General features: G+C 42.2%; 3 protein-coding genes across 3 annotated transcripts in view; all 3 read left to right on the top strand.

Moving 5' to 3' along the window:
- LOC138786794 (zinc finger protein OZF-like) overlaps window positions 1-13,262 on the top strand; it is a 57,688-nt gene that overhangs the window by 7,826 nt on the left and 36,600 nt on the right. The gene's annotated exons all lie outside the window — the stretch shown is intronic.
- LOC138786645 (zinc finger protein 271-like) overlaps window positions 1-13,262 on the top strand; it is a 125,795-nt gene that overhangs the window by 6,621 nt on the left and 105,912 nt on the right. The window lies entirely within an intron of this gene.
- On the top strand, window positions 2,198-12,293 carry LOC138787605 (zinc finger protein 568-like). The gene is made up of 4 exons (XM_069964946.1): window positions 2,198-2,323; window positions 6,089-6,217; window positions 7,057-7,345; window positions 10,318-12,293. Exons 1-4 carry the CDS (start codon window positions 2,198-2,200, stop codon window positions 11,739-11,741), a joined length of 1,968 nt encoding a protein of 655 aa, XP_069821047.1. The 3' UTR covers window positions 11,742-12,293.

A 13,262-nucleotide genomic window follows, 5' to 3' on the forward strand; every position in this document is an offset into this window, starting at 1 on the left:
AGAATGTGGGAAACGTTTTCCTGTGAAATCACTCCTTTTTGAACATCAAAGAATTCACACAGCAGCAAGGCCATTTTCATGCGAAGAATGTGGGAAGAGTTTTGATCGGAAAACACGTCTTGTTGGACATCAGAGAATGCACACAGGAGAGAAGCCTTTTTCATGTTCACAATGTGGAAAATGTTTTTCTATGAAGTCAAATCTTAACAAACATAAAAAAACTCACGCAGTGGAAAAAGCAGAGTTTGAAAAATGTTTTACTATGAAATCAAATCCGATTAAACATCAAACTCTCATAGGGGAGAAGCCATTTCAATGCCCTGAATGTAGGAAAAGTTATATACAGAAATCAGCTCTTGTTAAACATCAGAAAATTCACACAGGGGAGAATTCACTTTCATGCTCGGAATGTGGGAAATGTTTTACTCAGAAATCAGATCTTGTTGCACATCAGAGATGTCACACAGGAGAGAAGCCGTTTTTATGCACGGAATGTGGGAAATGTTTTCCTCATAAATCAAGTCTTAATAAACATCAAAGAACTCACCTAGTACAAAAGCCATTTTCATGCTCAGAATGTGGGAAATGTTATATTCAGAAATCAGATCTTGTTAAACATCACAGAATTCACACCGGGGAGAAGCCATTTTCATGCTTAGAATGTGGGAAACGTTTTAATGGAAAACCTTACCTTATCGCACATCTCAGAATTCACACGGGGGAGAAGCCATATTCATGCTCAGAATGTGGAAAGTGTTTTACTCAGAAATCAAATCTTATTGTACATCAGAAAACTCACACAGGAAAAACATTTGCATGATCCACAACTGAGAAAACTTCTTAACTAAACACGTCCATTATATAGTGCTCATTTTATCTCCATGAACATGTACTTTGCGAGTAGAAAATGATTAAAAAAAAAATTCACAATTCAAGTTGCATCCTCTAAATCATCCCAGACTGTTAAGAAAAATAAGGTACAGAACGGGTGCTCAACATGAAAGAGCTCGTCCAGGGAAGAAGAAAAAATTTCATGCACAGAATGTGAGAAATATTTTACTGTGAAATCCAGTCTTGTAAGACACAGACCTCAAGTAACTTGTATAAGAGAAAAGCCTTTTCAATGCACAGAATGTGGGAAATGTTTCTGTGCATCTGTTTAAATATAAAATCATTTTCATACCAAGAATGCGGTTGGAAAATGTATTTTGTGAAAATAAAATTATTTCATCTGTGAAGAATTCACTGATGAATAAATTCTCTAAGGCATAATGAAAGATGAGGAATATTCATAGAAAAATAATTTTCAGGTGAAGAGATTTTATTCACATATTATATACCTACAGTTATGTATAGTCTATAGCGATTTTCCTGATACGTATTTTTAATTTTTCTGCAGTTGAAGGTGTTCATTGCGGCGCGCTAACCTCCCATAGTGTGTCATTATGACACTGAGGCTGGCGGCATTCCGCCGCGGAATGCTGCCGCCCTTGCTCTGTGTGCACGGGGCCTTTTGCTGTGATTACTGCGTTGTACACTCTTGGCATTCTCTTGATGAGCTTCAGGAGGTAGTCACCGGAAATGGTTTTCCAACAGACTTGAAGGAGTTCCTAGTGATGCTTAGCATTTGTAGGCCCTTTTGCCTTCACTCTCGATTGGGTTCAGGTCTGGTGACTGTGAAGGCCAGGTCATCTGGCGTAGCACTCCATCAGGGCAGTTTCTATGGCATTTTGAGAATAGGGCGAATCCTGAAAAAAAGCAACCCTCCACCCTCCCGCGAACCTCACTAAGTTCATCCCTAGGGAAGGAAGGAGGGCTTTTATCAGGATTTGGGTTACTGGGAAGAAGTATGTGTATTACGGCATAGAGCAGTGTTGCACCCCTACCAAATAGTGTTCTACTGAATACAAAAACATCATTCAGGGACTCACAGGTGACGTCGTCTTTGATCTGAGGGGTCACTTTCCTTTTCATCCGGCCCAAGCCACCATGACGGTTTCTTGCAGCTACAATTCGTCTCTTCAGAACCTGCCAGACAAACATCTTAGGCTCTGCACTTTTCCAGCAACTTCCTACGCTTTCCCCACCCATAGGGTCCCAAACTGTAGTGATTCTGCAGTTTGGTTTACTAAAGTCAGTAGGTATGTGGGTTTCCCCCTGTATGTAGGATCCCCTGCTGTGCCCTCATATAGTAATAATGTCAAAGAAGAAAGACTGGATTCCTTCTGCTCATCCAGGGGCTTCACCTTCATGCTCCAAATCCACATTTGACATAAGGAAGCATAACTCTCCTAACTGGGCGCTGACTACCTTTACTGTGTTAGTAATAATGTCTCCTGCTGTGCCCTCATATAGTAATAATGTCTTCTGCTCTGCCTCCATATAGTAATAATGTCTTCTGCTGTGCCCCCATATATTAATAATGTCCCCTGCTGGGTCCTCATATAGTAATAATGTCCCCTGCTGTGTCCTCATATAGTAACAATGCCTCCTGCTGTGCCCCTATATAGTAATAATGTATCCTGTTCTTCCTCCATATAGTAATAATGTCTCCTGCTGTGCCCTCCATAGAGTAATGTTTCCTGCTGTGCCCCCATATAGTAATAATGTCCCCTGCTGTACCCCCATATAGTAATAATGTCTCCTGCTCTGCCTCCATACATTAATAATGTCTCCTGCTATACCCCCATATAGAAATAGTTTCCTGCTGTGTCCCCATATAGTAATAATGTCCCCTGCTGTGCTCCCATATAGTTAAAATGCCCCCCTTATAGTAATAATGCCCCCCTGCATTGTCCCCCATAGAGTTATGTCCCTGATATAGTTTTAATGTACCCCATATAAACGTCCCTCTGCAATGTACCCTATATAAACATTCCTCTGCAATGTACCCCATATAGTTATAATGTCCCTCTGCAATGTCCCCCATACAGATAAAATGTCCCCCATATAGTTATATTGTCCCCCTGCATTGTTTCAAAAAACATAAAAAAGTAAATTATACTCACCTAATACTGTCTTCCTCTATTATGGCCCATTCTCTCTTCTTCAGCCGGTCAGATGCCAGAGGGATCCCCCAGCAGGCGCAGCGACGTCATCACTGCCCCTGCCGGAGGATTCCTCAGAGATCAGTTCCATGTGTGTATGTGGGGGGGGGGGTGTCAGTGCTCTGTGTAGTGTGGTGGCGGAGCCGACATCTCTAACAGCTCCATGGTCAGTGGTCTGTTGCACCGCCCTCCGGGGGCGGGGAAGGCTGCCAATGGGGTCATGAATGTGCGGGGACCGGATGCTGTCAGGCGCCCCCTAGATGTCGGCGTCCAATGCAGTGGCCCGGCCCGCCCGGTCCAAGAAATGGCCCTGCACCCCATCACTCTCCTTCTTGGTCGGATAGCCCTTACACAGCCTGGAGGTGTTTGGGGTTATTGTCCTGTTAAAAAATAAATGATGGTCCAACTAAACACAAACCGGATGGAATAGCGGCTGCTGCAAGATGCTGTGGTAGCCATGCTGGGTCAGTATGCCTTCAATTTTGAATAAATAACCAAACAGTGTCACCAGCAAAGCACCATCACACCTCCTCCTCCTCCATGCTTCACAAAGGCAACCAGGCAGGTAGAGTCCATCTGTTCACCTTTTCTGCGTCGCACAAACACACAGTGGTCGGAAAGCGCAGATTTCCACTGGTCTAATGTCCATAACTTGTGTTCTTTAGCCCAAACAAGTCTCTTCTGCTTGTTGTCTGTCCTTAGCAGTGGTTTCCTAGCAGCTACTTTACCATGAAGCCTGCTGCACAGTCTCCTCTTACCAGGTGTTGTAGAGATGTCTCTGCTGCTAGAACTCTGTGTGCCGGCACTGACCTGGTCTCTAATCAGCTGTGTATCCACCTGACTGCTGCACAACACAACCGATGGTCCCATTTCTGGTGACTATAACAAGAGAATGCCAGAGTGCAAGGCAGGAATCACAGCAGAAGGCGGCTACTTTAAAGAACCTAAAATATAAGACAGATTTTCAGTTGTTTCTCACTTTAAGTATATAATTCCACATGTGATAATTCATAGTTTTGATGCCTTCAGTGTGAATCTACAGTTTTCATAGTCATGAAAATACAGAAAACTCTTTGAATGAGAAGGTGTGTCCAAACTTTTGGTTTGTACTATCTACGCTCACCAGTATCTTCCTGCTACAGCTCAGCTACATGTACATTACACATATACAGCTCAGCTACATGTACATTACACATATACAGCTCAGCTACATGTACATTACACATATACAGCTCAGCTACATGTACATTACACATATACAGCTCAGCTACATGTACATTACACACATATACAGCTCAGCTACATGTACATTACACATATACAGCTCAGCTACATGTACATTACACATATACAGCTCAGCTACATGTACATTACACACAGGGCTCTGCTGCAGGCATATATAACACACACATACACAGCTCTGCTCCACACACATCACACACATATACAGCTCAGCTACATGTACATTACACACATATACAGCTCAGCTACATGTACATTACACACACATATATACAGCTCAGCTACATGTACATTACACACATATATACAGCTCAGCTACATGTACATTACACATACAGCTCAGCTACATGTACATTGCACATATACAGCTCAGCCACATGTACATTACACATACAGCTCAGCCACATGTACATTACACATATACAGCTCAGCTACATGTATAACACACATATACAGCTCAGCTACATGTACATTACACATATACAGCTCAGCTACATGTACATTACACACATACAGCTCACCTACATGTACATTACACACATACAGCTCAGCTACATGTACATTACACATATACAGCTCAGCTACATGTACATTACACACATACAGCTCAGCTACATGTACATTACACACATATATACAGCTCAGCTACAACTACATTACACATACAGCTCAGCTACATGTACATTGCACATATACAGCTCAGCCACATGTACATTACACATACAGCTCAGCCACATGTACATTACACATATACAGCTCAGCTACATGTATAACACACATATACAGCTCAGCTACATGTACATTACACATATACAGCTCAGCTACATGTACATTACACATATACAGCTCAGCTACATGTACATTACACATATACAGCTCAGCTACATGTACATTACACATATACAGCTCAGCTACATTACACACATACAGCTCAGCTACATGTACATTACACATATACAGCTCAGCTACATATACATTACACACATACAGCTCACCTACATGTACATTACACACATACAGCTCACCTACATGTACATTACACACATACAGCTCAGCTACATGTACATTACACATATACAGCTCAGCTACATGTACATTACACACATATACAGCTCAGCTACATGTACATTACACATATACAGCTCAGCTACATGTACATTACACATATACAGCTCAGCTACATGTACACTACACATATACAGCTCAGCTACATGTACATTACACATATACAGCTCAGCTACATGTACATTACACACATATACAGCTCAGCTACATGTACACTACACATATACAGCTCAGCTACATGTACATTACACACATACAGCTCAGCTACATGTACATTACACACATATACAGCTCAGCTACATGTACATTACACACATATACAGCTCAGCTACATGTACATTACACATATACAGCTCAGCTACATATACATTACACACAGGGCTCTGCTGCAGGCATATATAACACACACATACACAGCTCTGCTCCACACACATCACTTCAGAGTCCTGCATACACTGAGCAGCAGCCCCTGATCATGTGACTCCTCCTCCATGTGACTGATCACATGATTGTGACATCATGGCAGGTCCTGGAAGCACAGGGGAAGCACACGGCTCCTGTACAGCTCTGCAGGTGGAGGGATGTGTGGATGAGCTGGGGGAGAGCGGGAGGATTAACCCCTTCAGGACTTGGTACTTTATGCCCTTTTTTGAGACGCCACTAAAGCCAGAACTTTTTTTTTTTTTCCTCAAATTTTGATGAGTTGTATTTATACTGTCTCATTTTCTTTCCAGATTTTTACAATACAGAATCCTGTGTTAATTCTCTTGATTGACAAATTCAGGATGGAGCGAGAGAGGAACAAGATGGCCGAGAGGATAATAACCCTCACCCTACACATACTCTTCCTGCTTACTGGGGAGGTGAGGGATTCTGGGAGTGATGTCATCATGACATCATTCTTATCTATGGAATAACAGATGGATAGGACTGGGGAGGTGAGGGATTCTGGGAGTGATGTCATCATGACATCATTCTTATCTATGGAATAACAGATGGATAGGACTGGAGAGTTGAGGGATTCTGGGAATGGATGGAGTGATAGTAATGTGTCTCTCCATACACAGGATTACACAGTAGTGAAGAAGTCCTCTAGTGGGCGCTGTGGGGCCCCTGGGTGTGAAGGATGGGGAAGAACCCTGAGCCCAATCCCGGGGCCCCTGATACATGAGGAAATGGAGGAAGAGAAGATCCTAGAAGTCACCAACAAGATGGTGGAGCTGCTGAGTGGAGAGGTGAGACTGTGGCTGCTGGGAATGCTGGGACATTATACAGTAACACCACTGGAGGGGTGGGGGGGATGACTGTGTGACCATTGTGTGTGTCAGGTTCCTATAAGGTGTCAGGACGTGGCGGTCTATTTCTCCATGGAGGAGTGGGAGTATGTAGAAGGACACAAGGATCAGTACAAGGATGTGATGCTGGAGGATCAGCAGCCCCTCCCATCAGCAGGTAATAGACAGGACTATATACACACCTCCTCTCTGTATTATCTGGATGGAAAGAATGAATTCAGTCTCTGTATGTGTTCCCTCCAGTCAGATCCAGTAAGAGAACAGCACCAGAGAGATGTCCCCGTCCTCTTCTCCCACAGGATCAGGATCAGGTAGATGGAGATGTTCCCTATGATCTGTACATCCCACCTGACTTATCCTCCTGTCTGATGACTTTTACAATATTTCTCTCACATCTTATGATTCAGGGGGAAGATGAGAACAATATTAATGCTCCGAAGACAGATGACGGCAGTGATGAGCAGTATAAGGAGAACATCACTACAGGGAAAGGTCTGAACTGTTTTAACGTTACAGACATAAGGGTAAAAGAAGAAGAGGAGGAAGTGACAGATGTGAGCAGTGATGAGCAGTATAAGGAGGGCATCACAACATGGAAATATGTGAATTATATTAATGCTACAGAAGAAGAAGAAGAGACAGATGACAGCAGTGATGAGCAGTATATGGAGGACATCACTATAGGTAACTGCCCAGGTGAGTAGTGGCTAGAGATGGAAACTTTGCTCATCTACGCTGTTTGATCAGCGCTCCACTTATCAAGCTTATCGCAGCCTTTCAGCAGTGCTCCGCTCCCTGCCACTCCACCCAGGACGCCATGAAAAGCTGGATCCAATCCTGGGAAATGGAGAATAGAAAGAAGGTTTCACCACCAGCACAGATGTGGATTCTTTACTGTAAGAGCAAATAAAATATTAAAATTTATGGACACTAGAATTCTGGTGATAAGTTGATCCAGTGATTATTCTGATTTTGGAGTCGGCAAGAAATATTCTCCCTGTGATGGGGCAATTGTCATCTGCCTCAATGGGGTTTTGCCTTCCTCTTGATCAGCACGGTAGGGTTTCCCTAGGTTGAACCTGATGGACTCTTGTCTTCTTTCAACTTTATTAACTATGTTACTATGGGCTTAAGGTAACATAGAGTTGTTTTTTTTCTATTACCTGAACCAACCACCCTAGCACTTAGAGGGAACAATGCAATCACTGAGCCACCGCTGTCTGAATCAGAACCTTAAACAAACTGCACTAAACGGTTTAACTATTTCAGTGACACTAGTAGGACTATAGGGGCTCCTTTGCAGGCAAACCACGCATGTTCTTCCGTGTTAAAAAGTAATTTTTAATACCACATTGCTTTCTATCAGTGAAGCAGCAGTTTTGAGCGTCTCTGCATGTGATTTTGCGGCATAACCCTCCCCCACAAAATCGCATCAAAACCAGTGCCAGAAAAGCCTGATAAACACCATTAGAAAGCTTCATCTCCGCCCCATGGAGCTGCGTCTTGGCCCCCGTGTTCCCAGCCCTGCATGAAAGTGAAACCAAATAAGAGAAAATGATGGCGGCATGTTGGCAACGAGGTGCAAGTGATCGTGAGCAACGTGCTTACAGGGAGTGAAATGGTCCAAGAGTGTTTATGGGGATCGCCTGAGAAGGATGAGGAGCCCTGGCGTCCATGAGTCCTTTTGGACTCATGTCCATTTCCAACACTTGAGTCCATCAAATTCAACCTATGACCCTACTGTGTTGATCCTGAGGAAGGCAAAACCCCTTATGAGACAAATGCCAATTGCCCCGTCACAGGGAGAAAAACACCTTCCCGACTCAGAAATCTCCCTGGATCAATGTCGTGTAGTGACCACAAATTGTAATATTTTTCAAGAAAAACATATACACCTTGCTTACGCCTGACAAGGTAAGCACAAACACCCAATAGTACCAGACGTCACACCACAGGGTGCTCTATTTCAAATATGAATGGGGCAAAAACAGGAGCCTATGAGTCTACTGTCCCCTGTTACACCCTCCAATAGGATCCTGGGCCTAGGCGGGATGGCTGCCCTAAAAAGACGGTCCTGTTTTAAATTCCAACATTCCTAATATCAGTGAAAGCTTCCTCTAGATGGCAGGTAATGTTCTGCAGCCCTCAACCCCCATTCATGGAGGATGGAACTATTCAACATCAGTACTTGCATGCTACATATTCCCATCCATAGGGACCCCCTCTGTTTGTCTCAGAAGGTCCATATCCCTCATGTAAGTGCAGTAACGTAACTGCTTGCCAACTGGGTAAGCGAAACACCCCCCCCCCCTCCTCCCACCCACCCCCGGACAATGGCTTTTCCCCTCAAAGTTGTGTCCCTTTATGACCTTTCAGCAATTTGGGGGCTATTTTTCAGGTTACCAATTGCACATGAAATGTATATGGCTTTATTTAGGAACATAACTCTTAACTCTTCTTCACTGCTCTTACAGTAAAGAATCTCAATTTCCATTAGAGATTAGAGATGTTGTTGATAGTCTGCCTACCATGTGTTTTCCTTGATTTATGATTAAAGGAGAAGTCCGGCTAAAATTTTTCTTAAAGTATCGTATTGCCCCCCAAAAGCTATACAAATCCCCAATATACACTTATTACAGGAAATGCACATAAAGTGCTTTTTTCCCTGCACTTACTACTGCATAAAGGCTTCACTTCCTGGATAACATGGTGATGTCACTTCCTGGATAACATGGTGATGTCACTTCCTGGATAACATGGGGATGTCACGACCCGACTCCCAGAGCTGTGCGGGCTGTGGCTGCTGGAGAGGATGATGATAGGGGGACACTGAGCATCCCTCTGCATTCATCATTCTCTCCAGCAGCCACAGCCCACACAGCTCTGGGAGTCGGGTCGTGACATCCCCATGTTATCCAGGAAGTGACATCACCATGTTATCCAGGAAGTGAAGCCTTGATGCAGCAGTAAGTGCAGGGAAAAAAGCACTTTATAAGCATTTCCTGTAATAAGTGTATATTAGGGATTTGTATAATTTTTGGGGGCAATACAATACTTTAATAAAAAATTTCTCCGGACTTCTCCTTTAATGTAACTACCCAACTGCACTAAGGGCCCTATTACACGGGACGATTATCGAGCAAAAAATCGTTATATCGCTCGAATTTAAACGATAATCGTTCTGTGTAATTGCATTTGTTCACTAGTCGTTCAGTGTAATTGCACATTGTTCATTGTTTTGCTGGGATTAGAAGGTAAAAACGATCGTAGTAACACCTGTAACTAACGACCATCGTTCTGTGTAGTATGGTGAGTGATTTTAGGTTAACAATAAACAATCCCGTTTGCGATCATTTATTGTTAGTCGTTAATCGCTAAAAATCGCTTCGTGTAATAGGACCCTAGGTTTTGATCTCACAAACTCACTGTATAGTTATTGGGGTGGGAAGAGGAGCCCTCACAAACAAAGAGGCTACAATTTCCCGGCAGCGAGTGACATGGAAGCCAGTTTGCCTGTCAGTCATGACTTCCCTGTTCAGAACACATGAACTTTCCGGTATACTAATCACTTATAATGTTACAGTGAGGGATAGTGCACAAAAACACTGACTATAAATATGGAAAAATGTTCAGGTTGTTACATAATATTAAATCTGTTTTATTCTTAGATGACTGTACCAGGAGATCGAAGAGACATCAGATATCTCCAGATATTACAGCAGATGATGAGATCCCACAAGATACATATGAAGAACCTTCTATTCCCCCAGATCTACCCCCAGCCCCTCACAGAAAAGATCTGCCATCTCATCCTTCTATACAAGTCCTGACTAAGGATTCGTCACAGACTGTGAAGCAAAATGAAAGTTACAGAAGGAATGTTCAACACAAAAGGGCTCATGCAGGCAATAAGCACTTTGCATGTTCGGAATGTGAAAAATGTTTTACTCAGAAATCAGATCTCAATAAACATCAGAAAACTCACCTAGTAGAAAAGCCATTTTCATGCCAAGAATGCGGGAAGAGTTTTGATCGTTATTCAGGTCTTATTACACATTTCAGAATTCACACAGGGGAGAAGCCATTTTCATGCTCAGAATGTGGAAAATGTTTTGCTCAGAGTTCAAATCTTTTTAAACATCAGAAAACTCACCTGGAAGAAAAGCCATTTTCATGCCAAGAATGCGGGAAGAGTTTTGATCGTCATTCAAATCTTGTTACACATTTCAGAATTCACACAGGGGAGAAGCCATTTTTATGCTTAGAATGTGGGAAATGTTTTGCTCAGAAATCAAATCTTCTTTCACATCAGAAAACTCACCTGGAAGAAAAGCCATTTTCATGCCAAGAATGTGGGAAGAGTTTTAATCGGAAATCACGTTTTGTTGAACATCAGAGAATTCACACAGGGGAGACCACAGTTTCATGTTCTCAATGTGGAAAACCTTTTGCTATGAACTCAAATCTTATCGAAGATCAAAAAATTCACAGAAAGCCCTTTTTATGTTCGGAATGTGAGAACTGTTGTGCTCAGACATCAAGTCTAATTAAAGATCAAAAAACTCATCTAGTAGAAAACCCATTTCCATGCCAAGAATGCGGAAAGAGTTTTGATCGTAAATCACGTCTCGTTGAACATCAAAGAATTCACACAGGGGAGAAGCCGTTTTCATGTTCACAATGCGGAAAATGTTTTGCTTTGAACTCAAGTCTTATCAAACATCAAATAATTCACACAGGGAAGAAGCCATTTTCATGCTCAGAATGCGGAAAATGTTTTACTCAGAAATCAAGTCTTAATAAACATCAAAAAACTCACCTAGGAGAAACGCCATTTCCATGCCCAAAATGTGGGAAATGTTTTTCTGTTGAATCCTTTCTTGTTGAACATCAAAAAATTCACACTAAAGCAGAGCCATTTTCATGCCAGGAATGTGGGAAGAGTTTTGACCGGTTTTCAAGTCTTGCTATACATTTCAGAATTCATACGGGGGAGAGGCCATTTTCATGCTCAGAATGTGGAAAATGTTTTACTCAGAAGCCACATCTTCTTTCACATCAGAAAACTCACAGAGGAAAAAAATTTGAATGATTAGATTGTGGGAGAGGTTTCATCCATGACTGACAAATCTTCTTAAATGGACACTTACATTAGATAGGTGTAATTGTATCTCAATAGTCATGTATTTAAAAAAGAATGATTTAATCTTTTCACAATTCAGTTTCTATCTTCTAATTCATTATAGGCTGATATATACGCAACATAAACGTTACAGAGTTGTGTGATTAACATGAAAGTGCTCATATAGGGAAGTGGCCATTTTCATGCCACTTCCATGGCATGCCATGTGAGAAATATGAAATCTAGTCTTGTGAGACAGATCTCAAGTAAGTTGCACAAGATAAAACCCATTTCAATGCACAGAATGTGGGAAATTTTTTTTGGGGGGGGGATTTTTTTAACATCTGAGAATTCTCACAGGGGTGAAGCCATTTTTGTGCCAAGAATGTCGGAAATGCCTTGATCAGTAAATGTATCTTGTGAAAATAAAATTATCTGTTCACAATTCACTGATGAATAATCTAACACATGAAATATGAGCAAACTGTGTTGATGCACTTGATAAAAGCCACTTCCATTTTTTGTCGTGTTTGTTGAGAAAATTTTATTTTACAGGTGAAAAAAATTCATTCATATGCTGAAACGTGAAACTATTAATTATAGGGGTTTTCATCAGTTTGCACATAGGAAAACGTATTATCCATTCCCCAAAATATCGTTGGAATATTTGTGCCGATATCGGCGCCTTTTTACTGAGCTTACTACATGGATCGCTTATTATACGTCCAGGGCTGTCTGAACAATCGTCTACGACATGGTATCCCAGAAAATTGAGCAAAGGCTACATGCTTGACATCTGCCCACAGAAGCCAGGTAACTCCAGCATCTAGGATTAGGACTCCGCATAATCATGACCATAGAAAAAAGTATGCACATCCCGATGTAAAATTGTAATATACTGTATTGTAATAGCAGATTAACAACTAACTGTATACAAAATGTAAAAAGGACCTGAGGAGTAGAGATGATCGAACAGCGCTGATGTTCAGGTCCGTACGAACTCGAACCATCGATATTTGACTCCTGCAGTCTTCCCGTTCCGTGGGGAAGGTGGAGACAGTGTGAGTCCCCCCTGGAAAATAGGAACACAATCTATGGCCTAGGCTGTATCCCTGTTTTCCAGGCGGGACTCAGGCTGTCTCCACATTCCCACGGAACGGGAAGACTGCGGGAGTCAAATACCAATGGTTCGAGTTCGTACAAACCTGAACATCAGCGCTGTTCGATCATCTCTACTCCTCAAGTCCTTTTTACATTTTGTATACAGTTAGTTGTTAATCTGCTATTACAAGCGTTCTTAAATATTTTTCCTTCGCAACTGCGGAGATCAGCATTATACTGCAATTTTGGGGTATTGTGTGCACCCAGGCATGCTGGGTGATGTCACAGTGTCATTCTGGAGGTGTTGGTATCGTTTAGGAAGGTTTCATGGGGGACTTGGTGACCTCCAAGTGGTCGAATTTGGATTTCCAAGTGCCGAGAATTTTTTTT

This window comes from Dendropsophus ebraccatus, chromosome 3 (assembly GCF_027789765.1).
Source record: "Dendropsophus ebraccatus isolate aDenEbr1 chromosome 3, aDenEbr1.pat, whole genome shotgun sequence".
Lineage (NCBI taxonomy): Eukaryota > Metazoa > Chordata > Amphibia > Anura > Hylidae > Dendropsophus > Dendropsophus ebraccatus.